Source organism: Passer montanus, unplaced genomic scaffold, assembly GCF_014805655.1.
Source record: "Passer montanus isolate IOZ18808 unplaced genomic scaffold, ASM1480565v1 scaffold41, whole genome shotgun sequence".
NCBI classification, from domain to species: Eukaryota; Metazoa; Chordata; class Aves; order Passeriformes; family Passeridae; genus Passer; species Passer montanus.
In genome coordinates, this window is record NW_024368930.1 from 2,561,794 (window position 1) to 2,589,389 (window position 27,596).

Sequence of the window (27,596 nt, forward strand, 5' to 3'; positions counted from 1 at the left end):
AAAAGGATTTTTTTTGTCAGTACTGGAACAGATCTGAAACAGCTCAATTAAGCAAACATAACATCCTCAAAGTTTGGCCTGAAAGGAAGCTAAAATAACTGTTCTATAAAATGTTTTAAATGTGCTTTAAAATGTCATTACTCAGATAAATCTAGCTGTTTGGAAGCTTGTTCACCAGGGTTTTATGGCCCTGCCACTTTATGGCAGTGGATGTATTCATGTCAAGAATTCCTCTTCCAGAACAGTAGATGAGGAGACAAAGCCACAGGAGTGCTGCAGACCAAGGGGAGGCTGCAACCAGCTTGGGAATGGAGTTTTGGCTCCTAGGCTGGGAAAGCTGCTCCAGAGCACATCCAGCCAGTTGTGTGGATTTGTGGCAGAGCTGGAAACCAGCAGATATTTCATGGTTGGGCTTGTTGAACTCATGGTAAAGCTGCTGCTGGCAGCAGGACTGGCCCTGCAAGGCAAAAATATTTATTTTATTCTTTCTGCCCTTTGCTGGCACCACCTCTGCCTTACAACTAAATGAAGAGAATTGGGACCATAATGAGAAATAGCAGAGGATCCTCCTTGTAAATTTAGTCTAGGCCTACAGAAGCTGAGCAGGTCTCGGGTCTTTCCACTGATGCTTTCTTGGACTCTCAGAGCAGTGCACAAAGCAAATTTACTTATGAATTTGTAATTGTTCATGGAAGATAGCAGATTAACTCCCAAATGCTGATGATTTAATCCTTTGGCCTAGCAAAATATATCTATGTAAGCTGGCACAGCTCTGTTCCCAGTTCAAAGAAAACAAGAACCCCAAAATTGCTGTTGTGCCCTGAAGATATAATGCTCAGTTAATAGAGGGATTTAGACCATTATTTTTTTTAGCTGCCTCCATACCAATGCAGTGTGGTATCCACAGTAGGAAACCTCATGCCAGCAGCATCTCTCAAATATGCTAAAACAATCTAAATTAGAAAATGTCAGCTTCTTGGCTGATGTTTCTTTGGAGTTTCTTTCTTCCTTTCTTGTGCCTCTATAATTTTATTGGGATGACTAAATCTCTGAACTATGTTAGCAGTAAACAGAACTAATTTACCCCCTGCTTCTTTGAAACAGCTGCTGACAGCTGCACTATAATTCAATCATGGATCTTTGCAGCACAGACTGCAAAACACATCCATATTTTTGCTATTCTTCCCTCCCTGTTGTATTTGGACCGAAGGAGCTGCCCCAAATAATGACATGTGACAGTTTTGCCCGTACATAGAGACTCAGCTGCATGAAAACAGAGGCTCGGGATGAAACATTGTCCAGCCAAAAAGGTTCTTTGAATAAAAGGAGAATAACCACACAGATACACAATGTCGTCGGGATATCTTTTGTAAAGTTGCAATGATTTATTTTACTAGTTTGTACAAAAAGGCTTCTGACAACTGCTCTATGAAAAGAACCAGAAATGTGTATGCATTTTTGCCAACTGTTAATAAATATCTTCTTAAATAAGGAAACAAATGTGTTTAGGAACCCAGAATCATTTTTTTTCCTGCATGTGATTGAAAAGGAATTCAGAGATGGAAATAAATAATTCTTCTTCCGCTTGTGACAACTATTTACACAAAAATGTACAAACAGTGAAGCTGATGTTGAGCCTAGCAACAGAAATCCTGTTATTATGCTTAAAAACAACAACAAAAAACCAAAACAGAAACAATCCCCACATAATATTTAATATATGAGTCCTATACAGCAAGACACGTGGTCCAAGTTAAAAACGCAATACACCAACGCAGTGACCACCAACACTGAAACACCCGCAAGAGAAAACTAATCCTTGACTACTAAATAGGGGAAGTTCAGGCATTATTAGCTTTTGACTTTCTAGGCAGCGCCTTCACTTCCTTTAGGAGGTTTACAGAAGCCCTGGTGTGTAGATGTATGCAGTGTCAAAAGATGCTTCCTCTCTGAGTGATTTCAGTTCCTCACTCTAAGCAGGGATGCACTGAGGGCAGCTTTGCTGGTTGTGGTGGATGGTGCTGTCTGCAGGCTACACGAGAGGTGGATTTTTGGCTTCAGCTGTTGTCCTGCCCTGTGGCTGGCTGTGTTTGCCCAAAGTCTCCCCGTGGGGAGGTTTGCTGCAGTCCTGCCTGTGGCGTGTGCCTGCCTCGGCCAGGCTGCTCCTGCAGGTGTTGGAGAGCTCTAGGGGGACGTGGCAACTGCTCAACAAGGCCCCCATCCAAAACCTACCAATGTCATGGATGGGCTTCCCCTTTCCCATCAGCCTAATCCTGCTCCTGAGAGAACTGCTGGGAAAACACCAATTGACTGAAATGAGATGAGAATTAGGCCATCAGAAACAAGTTTCCAATTTATTTCATAGACAGTAGGGGGTTTTTCTTCCTTTGCTTATTCTTGTTAAAGTGAGGCATCTGGTCTGGATTTGATCTGTGACTTAAAGGGAGAAGAGCAGTGAGTGAAGTCCAGAATTTCATTTATCTTCTTTCTCTAACTCTCCTCTAAGGCAAGACTTGGAGCCAAGTCCCTACTGTGGCTGCATGGCCCCATCTGCTCACTGAGCAGAGACCCATCTCCAGGAATTTATGATGTCCTGGACCCATCTCTTGGAGGTTTAGCTTTCTGAGGTTTGGAGATTTAGAGCTGGGTGTGCTGGACATGGTGTTTTATTGGGCATTATTTTCTTTTTATCTCCCTGGTGAAATTTATACCAATACTACTTCGGTGCGTGCCAAAGCGGGGAATTGGTTTGTGATTCGTTACTGCAACTCTGTATTCTTCTTTGCAACAACTTTAATTGAGCCTTAATTACTTAAGTGTGATGTTTGTGTAACCTGTGACTTTAAAAGAAGGAAAAGGAAAACCCTGGAGGGGACATTTTCTTGCTTCTGGTTCCAGCTTCTTGGTGGCCCTGGAAGGGGATTGTTGTGGGTTTTTTGAGGTGAAGCCAAGGGAGCAGGGGGTTCATCAGAAGCACTGGCCCCAGGAAGGAAGGTTTCCCAGCTTGTTCCCAGTCTGTGTGGGGCTGCATCCCAACTCACAGCACCCTCTGACTCGAGTCTCCATGTTCTTGGAAAAGGGCTGGAACTTGTTCCCTCAGGGAAGTCAGTGGACATTTTCCACACAGCAGCAGGATCTTTAGTTACAGCTTTGCAGTAACTGCTTAGGACACCCCAGCTAAACGTCAGGTTTGATCCCTCTTTCTCAGCATTTTGCTGCTTTCCTGTTTCAAGTTCATAGCAAATTGAAATACCTTCTGGCTGCTAGAGGAAATTTCCTTCCTTGTTGACAGAAAAAAAGTACACCCCAAAATTCTCACTCTTTGAAGCACTTTTCTTCAGCTCTTTTGCTTGCTAATTGACTGTTTTTTCCTTAGCCTAATCTGTCCTTTGAATTTGTGTCAATCCACATCCAGCTTTTGCTACTGTAGTTTAAAACTGGAAGTTGAATGTAATTCATCCTTGGTTTTGCTTATGAAATTGAAGCAGAGAGATGGAAGCAATAATTTTCTAACAAAATACCTGTTCACTCCAGGTATATTTTGTTCACTTATTTTATTGCAAACCGTGTTACAGGAACTACACACACTTATTAGTCACAGCACAGTCTCACCTTGGCTAGATTATTACTGTTTTACTCACAATCAACACTGGTGAGTTTGCAATCTCCAGAAAGACTCATTTGCAAAAGTATGTACTGTAGGAGCCAATTTTGTAAGCAGATTTGGTTTTAAACGGTTTCTCTGGCTTGTTTCAGTTTACAAGCTCATTGTCTGTAATAAACTAAAACAAAATGTGTTCAAATGCCTCTTTAGATCCAGAAACTGTTCCATTGTCTGAACTTTCAGAGGCCTGGTCCTAAAATGGTTTGGGACTTTTTTAAACCCATGGCTGGAGCACCAACGTTTCCCCCAACCCCACACAGCCACACAAACCCACTCTTTACAAATAACTTCTTTTCTTTTCTCTGTCCTACAAATCTAGTGGCAGCCACATGCTCGTACCACCATGTTCCTGTATTTTTTTAAGATAACATTGGAGCTGTCATCAAAATAGAGCACTGAGATGGCGTTGAGTTGTGTAGGAGCACAGCAGGGTTTCGGCACAGTCTCTGGGTTTATAAAGTGAACCTGGGGAATGAAAATAGAGGAATGTTAAGATTTACTTCTCCCCTCTCCTCCTACCATACTCTTCTTTCCTGGGCAACCTTCTGCCTGTCCCATGCCCTCACTCAGACAGCTGAGCTGTGTAACTTTGGGTTTCTCTGATTCTCAGCCTGATCTCAATCCACTTTTGGTGGCAGCATGGAGTGGATCCTTACAGAGTTTCCCCATGAGATGCTGACAGTGGGTCTCGTGTCTTGCTCCTCCCTTCCCATGCATTGGGACTAAACCCCCTCTGCAATGTCTATCACAGGGCCCTTTAAACCAGAGAGAACCTGACACTGCCTGCAGCAAAGACAGGGCCATTTCTGGCCAGGTGCTAATTCAGGCCGGACATGGGCCAGGTGCTGCAGGTCCTTGAATGCTAAGGCAGATCCTTCTTCCCCCGTCAGCTCAGACACCCATTGTGCCTAAATTTATTTCTGAGTAGCAGCTGTCAGGTGTGAGCCTGTGCTGGGAGATAGGGCGCACCTACCAGTGTCTGTACAATGGCATGGTTGGTAGCATTCATGTAGGAGTTCAGGGGGAAAGCACATTCTCCTTCACAGTAATAGGCAGCGTAGCCCTCCGGAGCGATGATCCAGTCCTTGATCAGATTGGAGCCATTAGATTGTGGAGAAGGGCAGAAATGCAGAGAAACAAAAAGCCAACCAGCACATAAATCTAAACATTCCATGCACAGTCACAGTGGCCTGCAAATTAAGAATCTGGTCCCCTGGCCTTTCTAAAGCTGTCTTACAGGCCTCTGAAGTGCCTGCTCTTCCTGCAGGGACACACCCCACATTGCAAATGTGCCCACAGAGCAGCTGGACATCTGGGTTCAGTTGTTTATCCATTCAGCAGCGTCCTGGCTGCCCACGAGGATCACTTCACCCAGCAACACAATGCAGACACAAGCTTTCAGAGAGGAAAATAGCTTTAACCAGGTCTAAAAAAACCAGGTAGATGAAAACGGAGAGCCATTTGTGCCTTCAGCACTGCCAGAGGACCTGCAGGCCCACAGCCCCTCAAAAGGACCTGACTGTGTTGAGCTTCCAGCCAGCCTCACACTAAATATTTGTATACCCAGCTTAGCAGAAGCACTTAAGCATGCTAAAGGCTGTAAACAATATTTTTCCCCTTCAGGATTTAGAATAAAAAATCTGCTAGTGGCTGGATCTCACTGCTGCAGCTGATAAATGATGGCAAAAGGCACCCCAGTCCCAGCCTGGCCACCCCAGCCCTTACCTGCCACCCCAGGTCCCTGAAGCTGACGTAGAGCTCGTGTTTCTTGCAGGCCTGTCGCTGGTCACTGCTGCTGTTCTCTGTGAGGGGACAATGGTGGCCATGAGGCTGGGCAGCCCCAGCTCCCTCAGCAGGGAGTGAGGCATTGCTGCTCATCTGCTGCACTTACAGCTGGTTTTTTTAGCTGTTTTAGTCATATAATAATGGCTGGGTTCTACATGTATGAAATGCACTTCTGGCTTTTTAGTGCAAAGCCAATAAAGGCCTGGGAAAGTAGGCTTTTTATCTTTATTTTTTTTTCCCTGGACTTTCTCTGACCTCCTAATAGCAACACACAGCTCGCTTTATTGCCTATACATAAAAGGAGAATCAGTGCAGTTTTAAAGTTTTGTCCATCCTGGACCTCTAGCCTGAGCTGAAGGCCCAAGCAGAAAGAATGGCTCAGGAAGAATTTCATCACAGAAAGGGTGGTCAGGCACTGGAAGGAGCTGCCAGGAATGCAGTGGAGTCCCCATCTCTGGAGGTATTCAAGGGACTGCACGTGGCCCTCAGTGCTCTGGGCTGGTTGAGAAGGTGGGAGTTGGTCAAAGGTTGGACTTGATGATCTTAGAGGCCTTTTCCAGACTTAATGATTCTATAAAAATGTGATTGGAAGCTCTGTTTTCCTTTTCCTTCTGCTCCTCACAACCTCTCCTTCCACTCAGTGAGGAAGCAGCTGGAATTTGCTGCTGCCTCAGCAGAGCCAGCCCTGAGCTGTGGCTCCTGCTGGGATCCTCATCAAGGGCCCATTCCTCTGAGCTATCACATAATTAAGCCACATTTCTATTTCAAATGCCTGATGGAGTTTTCTTCCAAATTAGGAAGAACAGCTCCCCCCAGAATAGCCATGGTTATGCTGAGAATGAATGGGTTTTCCTCTTCTGTGCAAGAATTTTGGGACTACTATGCTTTTTAGGGGCTAAACTTAAAATCACAAGCCCTGAAAATGAACAGCATTTGGATTCAGATGCACTGATCACTTATCACTGATTACTGATTGTTTTAATGTAATTGTTTTTCATTTCAAAATGAGAATTTATTTCATATGGGAGAAAAGGAGGTTTTCTGGGTAGGTGCTTGGGGTATTTTTTAAAATTTGAGTTAAGAAAGTCTTCAAACAAACATTCCCCTGCCACTCTTGGAACAACCCTAACCCCACACCGTTTCAAACCAGGGGTGAACCAAAACAAATAACGCAGGAAAAAACCATTCCCCCCAATCAAGAAATCCCTCAATCCAACATGTCTTCAAACAAACATTCTTTCCCCTGCCACTTTTGGAACAACCCTAACCCCACACCGTTTCAAACCAGGGGTGAACCAAAACAAATAACGCAGGAAAAAACCATTCCCCCCACCATCCCAGAGGCAGAAACGCGGCCCCAGCCCGCCGCGCTGTACCTGCAATGTTGGAGACCCGGAATGCCTCCTGGTTCTTTGGTGTCTTGGACCTGTTCTGGCTCCTCTGCTTGCCCCCCGTGGAGCGGATGCTGCGCAGGTGCACCTCGGTGGCCTTGAAGAAGGCCACGGTGAAGGGCTGCTTGTTCTGGGGGCCGTGCCTCCCGATCAGCCCCGCCAGCTTGGGGTTGATGCTTTGCCCTGCAAGCACGGCACGCTGGTGAGAAGGCCTGCAGCAGCTCTGGCAGCAGCCAGGACAGCACAGGGCAGAGGTGCTGCCTGCTCAGGGCACTCCTGGGAATGCCATCCGCCCTCCAGGGAGCTGGGCTTCATGGGCAAAGCTGCTTCTGGCAAGAGCAGCTCAGCACAGCTAGCTTCATTTTATATCTCTGTGTTAAAGTTGCATTAATTTCTCCTACGTATAATTGTTTTGCCCCAAATCCGCTTAGCATTAGCTTTCCCTGCATTCTTTAGAGGGGTTTCTTCAAGTTCACCAACCTATAATTTGAAGTGATCCTATAAAAGGAACCGTAAAACTCAGCCCATAGGAACACTAAATTCCCACTGGAAGGTTATTAGCTTAAAATAAAAATGCCTTGTATGAAATGCTGACAGAGTTCCAGATATACCTCAGTTGAGAGAAACAAATGTTTAGAGACATTTTGCTTATTGCTGCATCTTGCCACCACCATAGCTGATAACTTTGTACAAAATTCTGATTATCATCCATGATAATCATGATTTCATCATCATCCTTCATCTTGGGCACCAAAATAATTTGATTTTTGGTAAAAGACATTTAGTAGGTTTCTCTGTAGAATTAAATCAATTACTTATAAAAAAAAGCAAGGAGAGGGTGGCAGTGGGAAATTTAATGTTTCTCCTTGTTGCTGCTGAGGGATGTCTGGATGCTGCTGTGCAATGCAGAGCTGATATCCAGGATTATTTTGTCCCAAGCTACTGCATGCTGCTGCTAAATCCAAGTTATGGTTTTGTGATCCTTTTGCTAAGGCCAGAGCTGTGCCTTGTCAGCCACAAATGAAGCAGCCAAAGGACAGCTGGCACTGTCCTGGAGAAGCCCTGCAAGGCTACCTGGCCAGGGAGAGTGGGAGAAGGGCTCTCAGTTCATTTATTTAGTATAATTTTTTTTAAGATAGACTGTATTTGCTTAATAATTACATATCATTTAATAGCAGATAAAAAGGAAGGTTGGGGGTTGATTTATTTTAGTATTTGACTTCAGTTAAAGCCTTGAGGACTGCCCAAGCATAAAGTGTTGCATCAAAATCCTGCTGTATTTCCATCAGATGATATTCAGTGCTTCCCCTGGCTGGGAATCCTGAACCAGAGTCCCTGATTTCTGCTGGGTGTGGCACTCACCATCAACGCCTTCCACGGAGAGCTGCAGGCCCAGGTTGTGCTGGGGATTCACCACCCAGTGGTTACTGGTCGCGGTGATGTCGAACACCAGCCACCCCTCCTCTGCAGCCCAGATCGTCCTGGAGTCCAGCAGGAACAAATCTGAATCCCTGAAATGAAAGGCAGAATTCCCAGTTTGCCAGGATTCCCACTGGAGTCTCCACAAACATCCTTTAAGAGCGCATGGGGTTGGGATTTCAGCGATAGTTGGAGCTGGGCTGGGCTGTGCTCCCCTCCAATCACCCTCCAATGAAACTTCAATTCTCTTCAAAAAAGGGAGAATGGGTTGAAGCAGAGCTGAGCTGGCTTGGGGTTACTTTGCTGTTAACCTTGAGCTCCTAATGCAACTTCAAAAAAAAAAACCAACGCTTGCCAGGCCCAGATCTGCAGAATTACTGTTTGCATATGCAAATCCCATAATTGGGATTTGCAAAAAACATAATTTGCAGTGCTGCTCATTAACCTTTCCACGCATAATTTCCTGACTTTTATGCATAACTGTAGTGTTGGTGCAAGCCAGCTGGAACACTGGTGTGCACACATTAACATATGTAATAGTTGGTTGTTTTTTTTTAATTGCTTATCTGAGGTTACAGATAACTGATTGAGCCAATAACCCTCTGCACAGTCACAGGTCTGCACTGCTGTGGGTCACAACCTTTTTCCAATTCATTGCTTGGGTGTTTTTTTAAAGGCCACTGTGGGGTTACTCTAGCTGAAGAAATAATACCAGAAAATGGAAAAGATCCTAAATAGAGAGATTCTGTTCTTTTGAAAAAAGGTGAAATTATTTCAGATTTGCAAGACATTTCTTGGCAAATTTCTGAAAAATTAAAATTTGAGAAAATCCAGGTTCTGTAAAGGAAGGAGTTTTCTCTTATCAGAAAAGAAGGAGATAAAACTCAGATTAAAAAATAGATGCTGTTGCAGTGCTTTTATAAAAATTACTTTAAAAGAAGAACAAAGACAGATGGTGGAAGTGTCTGGACAAGTCCTGTAAGAGCTGCTTTTGTACCTACAGTGAACAAACATGATAACTTGTTCAAGAGTAATTATATCCTTTTGAATGAAGAACTATCCTTGAAAAACCCTTTAATCACATCCTCAAAGCTTTAAAGGCCTTATGAATTTGGTCACTATAGATTTGTCAGTGCACATATATATATTCAGCTTGGTTTACACAGTGCCTCTTGTTTGCATGAAACATGAATTTATCAGAAATGAATCTGAGGAGAGCTGTTGGCATAAGGGCTTTTGACTCACAGCTTTTTCCCTTTGACATACCAATAAATTAGAAGCTTTTGTCCCACACAGAACAGGAATGGAGGGGTTTTTGCGATGCTTTTATTATTTATCTTTCCTTTCAGCCTTAATGGGGCAGAGTGTGTAAGAGATGATGCTTTCCTCTGTGAGCTAAGGGATGTCACCACCCACATCTGACTGTGCTGGCTTGCATGAAATTAAATTTCTGAAATGAGTTCCTGCAGAGCACGTGAGCACAGGGCTCAGGGTGTGCAGGAAGAGGATTCTGTGTTTCCTCCCTAAAGCAGGACAGATTTGGGTACCCCATCTGGGTACCCCATACGCAGCCAGCGCTGCTGAGGGTGCAATTAGAGCTTGCTTTTAAGCAAAGCCCTGGTTTGTGGAAGAAGCCCTGCAGAGCTGGACTTGCTGTGACAGCTCCTTGCCAAGGCAGAGGGGATCCTGTGGGAGTGTTCCAGTGGATGTTTGGGAGCCAAGGGGGTGGCTCAGGAAGGGCTGTGGTGCAGCAAAGCCGAGGCTCAAGGCAGGTGCTGGCAGCTCAGTCAGCTCTGCTCCCAGGAAATCTGAATTTAAACAGGATGGGTAACCCCTGTCACGTTAGTTACAGCAGTGCAAGAAGCTTGAACTCCAACCAGGGGACAAATCTCCTGGGGTTTCATCCCCACCCAGGAGCAGTGGCCCCGTTCCCACAGCGCAGGACACCTCCCACCCTTCCCTGTTTACAGCACACTGAACCAAACACGTCCCAGAGGAGCCAGGGACGAGGCAGTTGCATGGATTGGCCCGTTCCAGTGGCTGAGGCCAAGTTTCCAGGAGAAAAGGGTGTTTTATTCACATAGTCCATTATTTAAGCATGGCCCCTGACTGGAACTCATGATTCACACTAGGTTTAGTTAACAGGGACTTGGCTTGCTTGGTTTTCTCCCCTTGCAGTTTGCAGGTTGATGATAGTAGCAATCATTATAATATTTTTTTTTTGGTTTTAGCTGCTGCTCAACTGCAGTATTATTACTGAGAAAAACCAGCCTTTAAGCTTCCCATGCTGACATGATGCAATCGGGGTAAGCAGACTACAAGAGGCATCAAGTACCAGGGTGAGTCAGTCTGGGAAATTGTATAATGCGTTTGTTTTCCTGTAGTTACAGCAATGTGCAAACAATAGGCCTGGAGGGGAAGCCCGAAGTGAGAGAGATCAAAGGGACCCACTGAAGGGAAATGTCCTTCCCACACACACTTGGAACATTTGGACCCCAAAAAAGCCCAGTGTCAGATGCCTTTGGAGGAGTTTGAGCACCCCTGGGTCAGTGCTTTCTGCCCTGGCCCACCAGCAGTGGCCAGGGGTGGGATGCAGAACCTCACTGGTGTTGCAAGCAGAGGCTCCTGAGATGTGGCTCCTGTTCAGATGAAACCTCTTGTTCTTTTCAAAAAGAAAACCTCCTTTAAGTGGAATGTCCTGCTCTCCACAGACAGGCAAACAGCATTAAATCACCAGCTAATAGGCAGCCAGCCCTCGAGATATCCTTGTTGGACAAGACACAGTAAACACAGCAAAGAAATGTTGTTCTGCTAAGACTTAAACAACATTTATTCTGAGGGCTCCCATCTAATGACTTGTCACAGAAGGTAGTGCTGGTTAAGTCTAACTAATGTGGCTGCTTTGGGTTTTAGCTGAGAGATAAAGATCTGAGCCCAAAGAGAAAAGGTTTCTAGTGCACATCTCACTCCTGTACCTCACCTTCCAGCTGTGTACACACAGAGCATGTTCCTGGAGCAATGTGAGCGATGGCTCTGCAGCAAGGAGGCAAAAAACCCCTTTGGTTCCTTGGCCCTGCATTCATTTCCTTCATTTTAGAATTTCAGTGCATGCAAGAAACTGTACCGTGCCTTTTTCCAGAGCAAGAGATAGGAAAGGCACATGATCCTCCTTTTACAGGAAAATTAAGCTGGGACATGGAAATGTTAATGTCTAGATTAGAGTTACATAAATTACAAAGTCTGGATCCAGACCACAAGTATGTTCTGTTGAGACCACATCAAAATGGCTCAGCGTTCAAAGAACTGACATCAGCGGGAGTGTCAGAGCTTTTAGCAATGATAAAATTTGGGGCTTTCTGCTCGCTTGTCTCAAGCACCAGGCTCTCAATAGAGCCTGAGATGAAGACAGGAGGTTGGCATTTGCCTGCTGGTGTCTTTGGTAGTGTCTCACAGTGGATGCCAGACAGGAGAGTCACCTCCTGTTAGAAAGCACTCCCAAAAATTTGTCTACAGGTCATGTAAGTGCTGTGTGGTCTGTGAAACTTCCTGAGTGAACTTGTTTTCTGGGCTCAGGGGTGAGTAACAAGTACTGTAGCGTGAGGGTGGCTGGGCAGGATGCATGTGAGATCGTGTCTGGGAAGCAGCTGGAGCTATGGAGGTGGAAGGGCTGACCTGCCAAAGGGCTGATGGTGGTGAGGAAAGGGATCACAAATATTTAGTGAAGAGAAAAGGGCTGGAAGAAGTGAGGATTGTGGGACTGAGCGCAGAAATAAGAGAAAAAAAGTACAGATAAGGCAGGGAAGGGAAGGTGTGGGATAAAGGGAATTGTTGCAACATGGCAATTCTAAAATAAGAGAAAGAATTAACAGCCATGAAGCTTCATGAAAATGTGATGTACAGCTTCTTTGATTTTTGCTGGGGTGCTTTTTCAGTCCCTGGGATGCATCTTGGTTTGAAGCCATAAACACTAGAAACATACCCAAAAATGAGAGGTGCTGCAGCTGCCCCAATCACCTGCCTTGGTGAGCTGTGGCACGAGGAGAACATGGATGAAAACATGAGAGACAAAAACTCTGCATTGGCAAAGGAGCAGGAGATAAAACTCTGCATTTATAGACTATAATGCTGTAAGGTCCACACTATTTTAGGTCAGCCCTCCTGCCAAACAGTCCCTGCTTTTATGTCTGTTTTCTTCACTCACTGTCCCCATCCCAGCCCTGTTATTTCAAGCTGCTGGTTGACAAGTGGTAGTAAACACTAATGAGCACTTCCAAGTGGGATAAAAATAAATGGGAAAAGGGACAGGCAGCAGCAGTGAAGGTGACTCTTGGCAATTTCCATTGCACTATAAGACAAGGTGATTTCTGTGACCAGCCAGCAGTGTGTGCTGGGAGCAGCCCCCAGGCTCTGTCCTGACAGCAGCAGCTCCTGCTGCCCCTGCCTGCATCAGGGACAGGGAATCCTCACCCAAAGAGCAGCTGGGCTGCCCTGCTCCCTCCCTCTGCCTGCAGGAATTCCAATATCAGTGCTTTAACAGTAACCATACAGAGGCACCTTGCAACAGCCTCTGGATGGCTTTACAAATGTGGGTTAACCCTCCTGCTTCTGTCTAAAGTAGGGAACACCTGAGGCATGGATATGTTGAATTCTCATTGATTCAGCATGTAAAGCACAGTGTCTAAGGCAGGAGCACAATCCTCTCCTCTCAACTCACATTCTAACCCTAGAGGGGCTGTTTGGGTCACAGGCACAGGGCAAGTTTTCCAGCAGGCAGCCCAAGGACATTGGGGAAGGGGGTTTGTCACATCCAGGTTGGAGCAGGTGGAGGGAGGAGGAGGCAAAAAGGGCATCCTGGCAGGGTGAGAGGAGATGTGGGGTTAGAAGACATCTGTTTGGATTAAAAACCTGCCGTATCCAGATTCCAGTTTGCTTGGTGTCATTGCTTAAAGTCAGCTGCAGCTGTCCAAAGACAAGCTTAGGAAAATATTTTTCAGACTTTCCTACTTTGAGAGGGCCCCAGGATCTCCCTGGGCCTCTCCCTGGCACGTTTGCAACACCCTCTGTACACAGACCTGATGCAGCCCTCCTCCCACACCTTCCCTCCCCTGTACCTGGGATCCCCTGCTTATCCCTCCCTCTCCCTCCCCACTGATAAAAGCTCTCCCCACTGATAAAAGCTCTCCCCACTGATAAAAAGCTCTCCCCATGCCCCCAGGCAGGAGCCACCAGCCAAACACAGCCCCGGGGCTCTGCCAGGTAAAGGGATGTCCACAGCAGGAATTCAGTTTGCTAGAGGTGTTTTCCAAGGATTGGCCTGAAAACTGGCTGTACTGGTAGTGAAACAGATCTGTGTAAATTCTGCTGAATCTAGGGGAAAAATTAAATTCACTTTAAAATTGCAGTAGATTCTTAATTCTGCTTTGTGTGCTTCTAGTAGCTGTGTTGCCTTTCTTAGTGCTGGAGAAGGGTAAGATCTAGATCTCAAAGGCTGATTAAAAGTGGCAATGGGAGTTTGTTACTGAGATGCAACATGTTTCCTAAATGTGAAGCCTGTTGTAAAAACAGTGCTGGGAGAAATGAGGTTATACACACGTCTCTGACACTTTCTGTACAGCTGTTTCTGCTCAGCATTGAAGGTTGATCAGGGCATCACTTACCCAAGGACCCACTGGGGTATGCAAAATGCCTCCTGCAGCTCCTCAAGTGTCTGTGAAGAGCTGTGCCTTGCTAAGTTCAAGATTTGTCAAAGGTTTTGCAGGCTGCAGTGGCTTTTAGGAATGGTCTGAAGGAGAAAACCAGATACAGCTCTGTTCTTGGAGAGCTGCAGGATCTCTGTGCTCAAGTTCCCTTGCTACTTGCTGAGAGATAAATGTAGTTGTTGACTGAGTTGCAGGTAAGTCACCAAAAAATTATAATCGAAGTTATTGTCAGTATTTGTAGATACTGTCATGGTGCTGGGGCACATCATTAAATCCAACTGTGCTGTGCTCATCTCAGAACGATCACACTGGTACTTTAAAAAGCCCCAAAAAGAAGGCACATCTGCTTTATGGGTCGGGTGGGCCTAAGCCTTTCTTAGGTACTAGAATTACATGTTTCAATCCACAACATGGAAGCAAGACTCCAGTGAGTGGCAGAAAGGGGTCTGGAGAGGGGCTCAGGTTTGATCTGCTGCAGCAGTGGTGTAGTTTGAAGCTCAAGCTAAAGCGTTCCAGCTGCAAGTCAAACCCAGGAATGCATCCTGCAGGATCTGATTTTTCTGTAGGGCTGGTAACATGAGCATTCAAATCACTGCCTTTGAAGCCCGTGAAATCCATAATGGCCACAAAGTGAACATGTAACAACTACATTTCAATTACCAAAGGCTGGTCAAGTACCTGGTTTTATTCTCTCCAGTAAGAAAACTCCCATCGACTTCAAAGGGGTTGGGATTCACTCTGCAGTGCAAGAGCTGGGTCCAATGAAACAGGAGATGTAACTCTGGGATGAGGTATTTCAGCTTCAAAAGGTGCAGACAGAAAAGCAGGATCGAGCTCTGAGCTTTAGGGCTGCTCTACAGTTTGCATTTTTTCTGCAGCTGCAGGTTAATAAACTGAGGGGGATGCCCTGGCTGAGCACTGGGATTTGCTTTTGCTCTCCCTTCTTTTCCAGGGGGAGCAGACTTAAGCAGCCCCTGGCTCCCCATGGCCACCTTCAGCTCCCACTGAGGAGGGTTTGTCACCACAAACCCAGACTGGATGTCCTGCTGCTCTCACCCTGCTCAAGTCAGGCACTGGCTTTGTAGAACACCTTCCCAGGCTTTAGGAGACTGAGCCACGAAGTCCAAACAGAAGTTGGACATGAGTCACTGGACTTTGAGCTATGCACTTGAAAGCTTTGAGGCATGTTATACCACTTAAAACATCATCAGTGTTTGTGATATTTGGGACATTTTTGTTCATGAATGTACTTGTTTGCCTAAAGTGAATAACTGATGCTGTGTGCCTAAAGAATGCTGTGCACGCCTTTTTATCGAGGAGATGTTGCCAGTTTGAAGAGCTTGCCTTGCAAGGAAAGATTTGGAAAAGCCAGAAAGAGTATTTGATCATTTAGCCTGATTTCCTACAAACACCTGCAATAATATCTTCAGTCTGACAGAGATGTAATTTCTGGCAGTCCAAGGCAAAGTGACATCTCATCTGCTGCAAAGGAAGGGCTGGGCCCTCCTTTTTGCTGCCAGGGCTGTGAGGTTGAGCAGGTGGATGGGGGAGAGCTTCTACCCTGCAAACACTTGAGCTGTTGAGGGGCAGGATTTCAGGGATAGTCTGCTGGGGGTGCAGCTGTTGCTCTGGAAACACCTAAGCCTCTATTTTTCACTGACAATGAAGCGCACACAAGAGATGTTGCTGGTTAGATACCTCCGACCTGTCTGAACTCGTGAAGTCATTAACTGCTCATACCTCTGCTTTATGTGAGCTGAGGGCACCATCACACCCTCCGAACTGGAGGCCCTTGTGTGGTTTCACTGAAAATCCTGCCTCCAGCACATCTCACAGAGGAAAACCTCTCCAGTGCCCCTCAGCCTGAGCCTTCCAGCCCGCCCTGTGCTGTTGGTGGCTCCGGGAGCTGTCCTGCTCTCTGCTGTGTGTGAGAGGATGCTGAGCTGCCCCTGGCAGCAGCTGCCGTGCCTCGGGCACTGCACAGCCTGGAGAATCTCAGGTTCAGGTCTCAAAAGGCAATTGCAGCAGTGCTTCTGTGTCAGGAGAGCCCTGGGAGAAGGAAACCCGAAGGCAGCAGAGGTTTCCCTGCCTGCGTGGTGGGGAGGGTTTGGCTTTGTTTTGCTCTTGTTGCTAACAACGTCAGATGGGGCTGACTTTCCAGCAGCTCAGGATGAGACAAACAGCCAAGGAAGCATCAAAGTCAATGGGTGTTTTTTGATCAACACTGGAGAGAGTTTGTTTTCTTTCTCCACTTGCCCAATGACACACTGACTTGGATGACTGGGCTGTGACAGAGCCGGGTGGAAAATGTCAGTGGAAAAATGCAGAAAAAGAGCAAATATTTTTACAAATGGTAGTGACAATATTTTTACCTTTGGTCAATCCAAACCAACAGGAATATTTTTTCAGGACAAGCTGTTCAAAATTCACCATTGCCTGTGCCAAAATGTATGCAAAAGGGGAATATGCATGAAGACTCATTAAAAACAGTGTTGCTGTGGTGAATGTGATGCAGTAAAATTGCATCTAGTCTTGTGGCCGGAACATCTTATAATTAGCAAGATTCCTCACCTCTTGCAGACAGTGGTTGATGTACATGCCCACCCTTTGCATACTTTTTTTTTCCTTTAGGAATAGGAATTAGTGGAGGAGAGAGTTTGCAGAAGCATTTGCTGCTCCACACACAGCTCTCCCCAGCAGTACCTTCCCATCCTCTCTAAACAAAGTTGAAACAACCTTTTGGATGCACCACTGTAAAATTAAGATATCAGATCTCGTTCTGACTCTGTCAGTAAGATTCCTAATGGGCACCTCACTCATCAGGACCCGAGGGGAACTTCCCTGGCACCTGATGAGGAAGGTCATTCACTCCAGAGCAGGCTCCTGGCAGTTCCCCTGTGCCCTGGCACACAGGCTGGTGCCTCCTCCTCTGCCAGCACATCTACAGTTTCTGCTCTTCCCAAGACTGGAAAGTCATCCCTGCAGGCTGGTACCTAAACAACCCACTGGAGAAATGCAGCACAGGGAGGCTGCTGCCTCTGGAATGGCCTAGGAGGGAATGGAATGAAATGAAATGAAATGCTTAGGGTAAGCAGGACAGCTGATGGACCCTGTGCACAGCTCTGGCTTGTTGCCTTCTCCTTTAAGGAAGACCTGGTTAAAATGCACAGTTTGAATTACCACTGTTTGATACAAATAGATTCATTTTAGCACAGTTCCCAAACGCTGCAAATGATTGCATCATTAGAAGTGCCAGGAGAACCATGAGTTTTAAGCTATAAAATCAGAATTTCAGATGTAGAAGGAAACACACCAGTGGTTAAATATTTTTACCATCCAGCAAAGCCGGCAGAAATTCTCACCATTAAAAAAAAAGTTGACAAGGTTTCCTGATATATTTCAATTTTTTCTGCATTTTTATTAGCTCTTATAAAACTATAAAGCCAGAGTCCTGATTATACTTTTTTTTCTTACCCTTTTGGACTTTCCACTTTTTAAATCCCTAGTGTTTCTCTTTTCATAAACCTAAATTAGGACTGTAGTATTATTAGCCCATATTTAGTAGTCCTAAAGAATAACTTCTGATTAGAATGTGATTGTAAATTCTTTTCACATAAATAAATGCGATCTCACTTTTGGTAGGATTTGTATGTGAAAGAAGTATGTGCAAATGAAACTAAGTGCCTTTGATAAGTGGTTTGGGATTGCTGATTAATTGGAACTAAAACCAGATGAGAAAATTGAACATATGTTCTTATTCAAGTTCCCTGGAGGATTTGTCAGGGAGCTTGGCATACATTAATAATTGCTTGGAAGGGATTTAATAGCTCATCTTGTAGCTTTGCACATGCAAAACAATCAGTCAATATAAAAAGCACGGTGTCATCTGTCTTTGTTAATTAGGGAGCTCAAATGCTTTTGCTAATAAGGGCTAGTAATTAAGCTGCAATTCCAAAGGAAGCATTTGGGTTTGCCACCTCAGGATCCATCAGAAGCAGGAGGAAGAGGGGAGTGCTTCCAGAAATCTTGAAATATTCTGGTTTATGATACATTTTCTGCACTAGCACATGGCCAGGCTACTGAGTGCTCCCAGAGGCCAGAGCAGGAGTGCTGGGGATGCTCCCTGGGCCACAGGGAGGCTCCCAGGGCACCTGTGCCCATGTCACAACACACAGGAGCTGCTGCAGAGCATCGCTGGGGTCCCCTGCACGCCCCAATGCCAAACCCAGCCACTCGTGCTGGTGCCACCAGGACCTGTGAGAGCCCTGGCTGTAACTCCCGGCAGGAATAGAGAGTTGTGCCCTCAGCAGGGTCTTCCCGTGGGCCACTCACCTTCCCGGGTGCTCCTGCAGGACCTGGTAGACGCTGATCTGGAAGGTCTCGTTGTCGAAGCGCTCGCGGATGTAATCCTTGTAAATGCGGAACTCGGCCGCCGTCACCGCCTCCCCCTCCGGGATCCGCGAGAGATCAAACCTGAACTCTCGGTAGTGGCAGCGCTGGTGGTGAAACTCTCTGTCATGCTCCACTGAAACAGAAAACAGCCCATTAGGCACCTGCTTTGTTCCCTTCCCCTCGCCGTCGAACACGCTCAAGAGCCGCCACAAGAGAAAAGGGCGGGAATATCTGATGGGAGCGTCTCAGGGGCTGCTCAGGTCACGAAAGCACAGAGGAAATACCTGCCTCTATCTGGGCTATTATGGGCATACGTGTGTTTATCAGGCTCCCTTTGGAGCACTTTTACAGTTGGCTGGCACAGGGGGCCATTGTGTTTTAATGATTTTTGGCAGCTTTGTGCTTGACAAGTGACTCTGGACATTTGCCACCGATAACGACCGAGCTGCTGTGGGAAGGAGCTGAGACAAACAGATGGGGCTTTTCAGGAGTGCTGGTTCTTGGCCTGGCTCTGCTCCTGACAATCACACACACACATACCCACACACTATAGACACAAATTCCAGCCCTTGAGGCTTTTCATGCCAGTGACCCACATTTGGTGCCAGCTGAACTCATGGCTCCGCTCTGTAGGGTCGAAGCTTTCGTTTAAAGGATCTGTCCAAAGTGAGGACTTTCTTCCACCTCCCAACCCTAACTGTGAAATAACAAGTGCCAGGTCCTCCCAGGCTGGTGTTGGGGTGTGTGACATCCCACGGGGTGACAGGCCTGCCTGTCCCCTGATGGACAGCTGGTGGTCCCGTGTAACCCTGCTCGTGGGACGGAAGCAGGGGTCAGTGCTGGGAGCAAACAAAGACTTCAAGCCACTCCTCCAGCAAGGGGGAGGAGAGGTGTCAGTGCCCCAGCCCAACACATGAGGCAAGGCACCCTTCTTGGAACAAATTCCAAATTAAACAGACAAGTCAGACAAAGGAAAAGGGGGGAAATGGAGGTATAAGGGGCTGAACTGACTCGCCCGAGGTCACAACGCATGACATTTTAAGAGCTGAGGTTTGAACCAGGGACTTCCTATATGTCCCAGTCCTGTCGTCTGTCCACTTGACCCCTCTGCAGCTTGACTGCACAATTCAAGTAGTTAGCTCTGAGATTTCCTTGGCGAAGAATGTGTGTCTTTCTACAGGCCTGATTTTCTTCTGGCAGCAGCAAATCCATTGTGTAAATCCATTGACTTAAAGGGAATTACTCCTGGAAAAGAGGAGTTTCAAGCCCGGGTCTGGAAAGTGCTGTTTAAATTCACAGCTCCGCATGGTACAAGCACAGGTCAGGCCTGGGCAGGGTGTCCCCATGGCAGGGACAGAGCGTGGGCAGGCTCTGGGAGCAGGGCTGTGTCCAAGCACGGAGCAGGTTCAGGGCTGCTTTGCTGGCCGAGGCTCAGCAGCTGGCCATGGACTCTTCCTCCTCTCTCACATCCCTTCTGTGAGGAGTCCAGTTTGCCACTGTGTGATTGCTGCTCAGGGAAATGCTTCAGAGCTCTTACTCATGGCTGGGATTCATCCTAGAGGAGTTTTTTAGGTATGAAACCTCTAAGCTTTCCAAGACAAAGGTGGTTAAGTTTAGCGAATGGTTTTATGTGTTGAGCAGTCTCTGTTGCACCTCTACTAAAACATCTCAGGGGCAACATTCAGTGCCTCATACCCTGATGAGGAGGAATATTGTGAATATTCACCAGCATTTGTGAAAGACTTGGCAGGCTACAACTGCCCTGGACGTGCTAGCAACACTATTAAATGAGCCTCAATCCCTTTCCTCCAAAGTACTCCTAACAGAATAAGATATAAAGAGCATAATTTCAGTTTTAAAGGAATTTATCTGCAAGTAAATTAAAATGGAATGAAAAATACTTTAATATGGAATCCCTCCTTTAACCACAAATGTAGAAGAATGAGTATAATGCTGTGTGGGTTTAGTTGCAGCTGTTAGCAGTAGGATGTACAAACATGATTTGCTTCCAAAGACATGGGAAGGCTGAATTTCCAGAGGAAGGTGGGTGCAGTTTTTCAGTACGTGTGTGATGACAACCACATCAACCAACACTGGCCTTTAGCTGCACTTTATACACAAGGTCTGACAACAAGCACATGAAGATGAAACTTTTTGGGGTGCTGCTAAAGTTCACAGCAATTCCCACTGCTGAGCCCTAGGAAAAATGTGTCATGTTAGTATGAAAAATTAACAGCCAGGGTCATAAAATAAAGAGCCCCAAAGTTTGAACTTTCCCATGCTTTGCAGATGTTTGGATATAGGGTTTTGGCCTGAGCCATCTTTAGTGTTAAAGCAAACATTCCTGTGGCTATAGTCATTAAGATCATGAAAATATGTGGATATGTAACTGAAGAAAGAATCCCAAGAAACCCTTCAACTCAGTGTTTATTGTTTTTCCCCTTTTTCTTTGCACTCTGGACCTATCTGCTGACCCAGAAGTAACAAATCCTTTCAGAACTAATTTATGAGAAACACTGACCCTGAATCAACATCTGTTAGATGACTGCAGTAAATCTTATTACATAATTAAACACCAAAATCTATGTTAAAATAACGTTAAGGGTATGACTCGAGCTCATAAAAGCAAGACTCTTCATTATGAAGGCTGAAATCCTATCCCCAAGTCATGCTGCTGTGTGTTGGTGTTTGGGAACATGTGGTACAGTATATCTGATCAAGCACTTTTTGCAGACCCCTGTAATACCTTCAGCACAACAGCACGGGGTAAGCAGGGGAGCATTCAAGGAGCCTGAGTTTCCTGGGTTTGATGGGTGTTAGACCTTTGACAATGCTGCAACTGGGTCGTTTCCAGTTAATTACCTGAGGGGTTGGAAGGGGGAGAGTAGGGGGGAGAGCTTGGAAAAAAGGCAAGGGGGAATAGTGGTATTTTAAGTGTTCACTGAAACAGTCAAGAGAATTGCTGCAGCTCTTTGGATGTGACTGTAGTTCCTCCACTGGATTTATAAAATCCATGATCCCTATTGACACAATGACCATAAGAAGAACTTTTTGGTCATCCTTGAAGGACTTAATCTCAGCTGTTTGTTTGCCATTAATGTTGCTTTAATGTTAAATGCTCCCTTAAAACACATCAAGCATTTTGGAGATTTGCTGGATATGAGGACAACTCATCTTTGTCCCAGGCTCATAGTTCTCACAAATCTACTACCCAAAGTCTTTGGTGAATGATTTTAGCCCAGATACTAATTTCAAACATTGGAAATTCCAGCTCACAATTCAAATGCCTTGGCAAGGCAGCTGCTTTGGAGAGGAAGCCAAAGCTCTGGATGTGCAATCAAAGGTTGTAAAATAGGAAAAGGAAGAACACCCTTGAAAAATAATTCTGCTATGAAACAGACTGTGTGCCTTGACTGTGGGAAAACAGGGCATTTCCTCTCCTTAAACAACAATCCAAAGTCACTCACAGGTGACGCCTGTGTGAACATGAGCCTCTCCTCAGAAGCAGTGTTGCATTTTGGAGGTACAACCACTGCAGACAAATTCTAGCTTAATTTGGCCTAATTTAACACAAATCTTAATCTGGCCTAAGAAGGCTCAAAAATTGCTGGTGTAAAACAACCCTTGGCATGGTGAGAGGAGCAGTTAATTGGAGCTATGGTGGATGAGGATCATCAGACACTCCCTCTGGCATAGTCCTTGGGAAAGGTGGAGACAACGGGAGCTGGGAGCTGTGGGATGGAGGAGGACATCAGATGCATGAGAAAATACACCAGACACCAAAAACCATGGGGGAACAATTCAGGTGATGCAGCCAAAACAAGGAATATCTCGGGCTGGTGGTTATCAGTGGCTTGGCCACACCTGTCACAAATATGCAAGGCAGATCAGCACCTTGGAAAGTCTGGCCTTGCCTATCTGAGCAGGATCTGAGTGCTGCTCTATCTGACACAGAGGGCTCCCAGCTCTCTGAAGTGCTTTGTCTCTCCAAGCCTCTGTTGTGGCCTGATGGTGATGCAAGAGGGGGCAGGACACAGTTGTGCAACTGGCAGGGATGGTTAAAAGCAAACAGGATGGGTACATGTGCTCAGGTGTGAAGCAGCCAGATATCAGATCCAAAAATATGGGAAAGCTGGAGATAAAATGTCAACAAACACTGGGTGCTTGTTCTGGCGTGTGCTGAAGATAGAGAACTTAAAAACATTAGGGATGAAACAGTGTGGCTGGTGATATTTAGAACTTGCAGCAATGCAGTTAAAGCCAGTACCAAAAAAATAATGTTGGACTGAAAACCTTGAGGTCCTGGTTTAACACCCCAGGTGCCCAAACTTCCAAAGCAAATGACACATCAGCATAAAGCTGGAAAGTTCAATTGATCCCACATTTGGTCATTTTCACAGCAAAGTATGTTGAGGTTAGAAATAAACTAACTCCAACTCTTTGCAGCTCCTTTGTAAATCTCTGCTGGCCAGTGCAAAGCCAGCCTGAGCTAATTCTGCAAGCCCTGGTTGGACATTTGGGTTGGTGTCAGGGGCTGCTGGTAGCCAGGCCTGGCTCGTGACACAAGGATTGTGGTGGGGCACAGCTTGCAGGGGTTTTAATTTCTCCCCACACATCCCAGCTCAGCCCTGGGAGCCAGCACAGCAGCCCCAGGTGCTGAGCAAAGGACTGGGGAATCACAGCAAGACTCTTTTCCAAGAATGGCTGTGTTAAAAATAATTATTATTGAAGCATTAAAGAGCTTATCTAAATGCCAGGGAAGTCAATAGAAATCTTTTCACTAATTTCAATGCATTTCACAGGAGGCCAATCTCCCTGCTTAGGTATTTTTACTCTCTTGTTTTCTGAAGATGCAAAAAAACTGCTTTGCAGAAAGAAACTCAGCATCAGATGAATAGACTCTGTTCTCAGGTTGCCAAACTGGGAAAGCGTTGGTAATTCCACACCTCTTCCTCCCTGGCACATTTGGGTGATGCACTTAGAATATACTTTGAATATATAAACAAGTAAAAACTTAAATTTTCTTGTTAACGCTTTCACCTGATAATATGTTAATTGTTTTTATAAGGCACTTTGAGAGCAGTTGTCTCATTTATTGTAGTGCTTACAACAATTAGAGCTACTTGTTTCTCATTTACAATGGAAAAAGGCACCAGAAGGAATGTGCAGTAGGGTGTCTGTAACTTCTTCACTCCCAAAAAAGGCCAGAAGGGATTTGTAAAGGACTTTAATCTCAAATAGATTAAAGGTCCTGAATTCCTGAGACTGAAAGATAAGTCAAAGGAAAATAGATTGCAAAAGACAACACCCCCTTGCCTCAGCCAGGCTGCTGCCTGAGAAACCCCTCAGAGATTCAGATGCCAAAAAAAAAGTCTGCCACGCTCTGGCATTAAGGTCTAGCAGGTTTTCAGAGTCCACCTGTGTGGTGAGTTTAGAGGGTAGGAGAGTCTTTATGTGCCTTCTCCCCAGCAGCTGCAGAGTACAGAAAATGGGCACTGTTCCTTCAGAGGTGGCCGAGGGCCGCCTGGGCTGTCCTGAGATCCAGCAGAGTCTTATTTCAATTCTCCAAGAAAATTTACCTTTCCTTCCCTCTGAAATCACCCCCTGAGACTGAAGCCAAAGCTCCAGAAGCTCTTGCATCATTTCAGTGCAGAGATTCCCAGAAACCAGCTGTCCTGGGACCAGCTCCACCTGAGCCCCACCAGCCCGTGGCTCAAAGGGAAGCTCCACTCCTGTCTCCTGCCTCACCCTCCTGTCTCCCTTGGGAAGTGTATTCAACTGGAAACAAATTTCCCCTTTCCCAGATGGCCTTTAGGGTGGATCCTGACCTGTCCCAGCTCCCCACACGCCCCAGAGCAGGGTGGCAGGAGGACCAGGGACCTCCCAGCACGGCGGGAGGGAGGCCAGGGCCACCCCTTGGGCTCGGGGCTTGTGAAATTGAGCTGTAAATTTTCGGCATGCCAAATTCGAGCCCTCTTGATGGGCTTCTAATTAACAGGCATTAAATGTTCCCTCTATAAATTGCGCTTCTTTGTCTCTAAATTGGTGGATAAAACCATGGCATTTATGAAATATAGGCCTTTTCTCCTTATGTTGCTGAGGTTCAAGAAGGAGGAAACCAATTAGGGGAAGGATCCAGTGGTCTCTGCAGCTGAAAGAGCCTACTGGGCTCAGCAGGACGCCTGATTGAGCAAGAAATGCGAGGTCAGTCCTTATATTTTCCTGAGGAAAAGGGGGACTATAATAAAGATTATTGCAATAATGTCATGCCAGGCCACAGTCTGCGAAGGCACATGTTTCCCTCCTCATTGTGCTTGACAGCAAGAGTTACAGGGGCAGTGGCAGGAAATTTATAATGGCAAGAATTTGGGAATGCAAAGTTCTGTGATTGGTTTTCATCTGTTTCATTCTCTTGGCTTCATGATTTACATGCTGACATTAGGCAGCTAAAGCAGCAGTTACAGAAATAATTGAAGAAATAGTTGAAGAATATAAATTGGGAGTTCTATAAATGGAGTAGAGCAAATGTCCTGGGGTGTGTGATGGGATATATTTTTAAATTTTTTTTAAAGAGTGATAAAAACAGTATTTGGCAGGCCTTTTACATGGAATAGTTGCAGCTCTCCAAGTCATCTAGAAGCTAGTGCAGGTTTTTGGAGAAACCTAAGGAAAAACAAATACAGCCAATTTTCTGATCTGTGACATAAGCTTACTAGAAAAATAGCCTGTGGTTTTTCTACAACTCATTAATGGATCCCATCATGGGGGATTGCTGCCATCCTGCCCCTTCTGAAAACACTGCCTGTCCCAGATATTTGGGGGCTGGCTCTGGGCTCATCTGCCCAAGCCCTGCCCTGACTCCTTGTCCCCGTGTGCCCTTTGCTGAAGGGGCTGCTGTGAGCCAGGGCAGAGCTCAGCAGAAGGGAACCTGCACCCAGCTGCTCCCTGCTCAGGGACCCATTTTACAGCCAGGTACAGGGAGGAGAAGGTGATAAACTGTGTCTTGCATGGTAAATTCAGCATGTGCCAGGGCAAAGTCCTGCCCCATCCATGGGTGGAGAGCAGGATTAATGCACTAATTTCAAAGAAGATGAAAACCAGGCTCCATAAATCCCTATCCCCAAACTCAGAGGTTGGAAATTCTTTAGTGCTCACTCTGCAAAGTGATCTGGGGTAAGCATTTTTGCTTCGAAAGGGAAAAAAAAACCCCTCTGGAGTTAATATTCTCCCTTTAGCCATCACTTCATTTTTTCAGCTTTCAGCATGGAGCTGGTATTGCCAGCAAGACCACCTAGCCACAAACCCAGCAGGGAGCTTCCAAAATTCTTCTGAACACTGACTCCTTGTTATAAATTGAAAAGTGGTAATAGCAACAGTGCATATCACATCTGTGCCAGGCTTCAGGCCTGGGAAGCAGCAGCCTCCCTACTGCAGAACACAACTTGGAAAGATCCTTTCAGTCCACACATGTATCAGCATTAGCCATTTCTTTGTCAACAAATCCCTTAATACGTAGCCTTTCTATCATGTACAGATGTCCAAAAAATAATGGAATACTGTAGTACAAGATTAAACACTTTAATGTCAGCATATGTGTTGCATGACTCTGAACAATGGTATCATTGTGCGTGTGCAAACAGCCGGGCGAGGGAAGATGGGTTTAATTATCTCCCAAACAGCAGCAAGTTCTTCCTGACTAAGTCAAACTTCAGCTAGCAAGGGCTGCTCAGGACAGAAGTTGGTGTTTCTCCCTTCCTGGTGTTCCTAAGTTGGTGTTCTCCCCGTGCTGGGTTAGTGTTGTACCCAGGGCTTCAAGCGCGGTGCGGGAGCCACCTGCTTCCCCAGGAGCCACATGCCACCATGGAATGTGGTGTGGGGACCACCGGATGCTGTGAGTCACCACATCCTCTCGCCCCATGTGTCACCCAGGAGTCCTTCAAGTTAAAATTCCCAAGTATGGTCGATGGCAAAGGGGGAAGCAGTCACTGGGAAGGAAGGGACAGAGAGAATCGTGCATGCTGCCAGATTCAGAGACATTCCCTGCTGGGATTTCTCTGCAGACACTCCAAGGCAATGCTGGATGGTAAAACCATTTCTTTTTAAAGCCCATGCATGAAGTATCTGGGCAGGTTAAGCACAGGTAATCCATTTTCCTTCCCGAGTGTACCCTGATGGGTGCCCGCTCAGGCTGCGGTTTCTCTGCTGAAAGCAGAGCCAGACGAGATGAAAGGTATTGTGAAAAATTTACACGTGGGACTTCTCTGAGAACACCAAACCCTCCTAATAGTAAACAGACCGATGGTGGTGTGACTCCTGGTGCTGTTTGCTGTGTCTGCATGTGTATCTGGGGAAAGCAAAGTTAAATAAGCAGGGAAGAGTTGTGTTTTTACAGAATACCTTATTCACAGCCCTGTCACGTGAAACACAGCAGCACATGGAGCTGCAATCCATCTGCAGCTGCTGTAATGCACTGAGGGTTGCTGTGGGATTTGAGTGGTGTGAGGGAATGGAGAATTCAGGGAGGGGTGACAGGGAAAAGTAAAAAAATGGGAGTTCATGAAGTTGTTCCTTTTGACAGACTCCCTCTATTTCTACCTTCATCCTCTTGGAATCCACTATAAGGAAATCTCCTGCAGGGCCTCCCTCTCCAGGCTCTCAGATCCTGTTTCTCTTCCTCCTTTCACAGCAAAGGGGGGAACCCAGGACAGTGCTGACATGGGGATTCACCCCTCCAGCTCTCCCATTCCCAAAACTTGTGGGTGGCTGTTTTCCAGAGAGACAAGCTGGGGACTGTGGTGATGCTGCAAATCCTGTGTCCCCCCAGTGTTGTGGCCATCACAGATGTCTCATGCTGGCTCTGGGAGCTGGTGTTCACCCCTGTCAGAGCAGGGCTGTTGTGTCTCTGTGAACCTGGAAGAGGGGATGGGTGCACCAGGCCAGCAGCTCCTGCAGGGACCTGGGTGCACAGGGCAGGCTGGGGTGAGTGCACCCAAAGGCAGCCTCAGCCCTGCTCCACACCCTGCCCTGGAAATGTCCCTGCAGCCAAACTGAGCAGTGAGCAAAAGGACAGGCAGAAGCTCATCATTGCTCCCGCTTTCTTTTCTCTGTCTGCACAACGTGGAATGGCACAGCCTGGGAGCAGAGGCATGCTGCTGCCTCACACATCCCCCAGATCCTCTGGGAGGTATGTGAAGATGCAGGAGTACGTTTTTCTTTCCCCCCTTAGAGCAGAGATGATGGCTGCAT

General features: G+C 46.2%; 1 protein-coding gene across 1 annotated transcript in view; it reads right to left on the reverse strand.

The window, feature by feature from the left end:
• Positions 1–1,366: 1,366 nt before the first annotated feature.
• BMP7 (bone morphogenetic protein 7) overlaps positions 1,367–27,596 on the reverse strand; it is a 41,358-nt gene continuing 15,128 nt past the window's right edge. Inside the window, exons 3-8 of the mRNA XM_039719119.1 lie at positions 18,291–18,483; positions 8,203–8,351; positions 6,826–7,023; positions 5,390–5,466; positions 4,638–4,748; positions 1,367–4,129 (exon numbers count right to left, since the gene is read on the reverse strand). Of these exons, the coding sequence (XP_039575053.1) occupies positions 3,980–4,129; positions 4,638–4,748; positions 5,390–5,466; positions 6,826–7,023; positions 8,203–8,351; positions 18,291–18,483 (878 nt within the window). The 3' untranslated portion in view covers positions 1,367–3,979. The remainder of the gene's footprint in view (positions 4,130–4,637; positions 4,749–5,389; positions 5,467–6,825; positions 7,024–8,202; positions 8,352–18,290; positions 18,484–27,596) is intronic.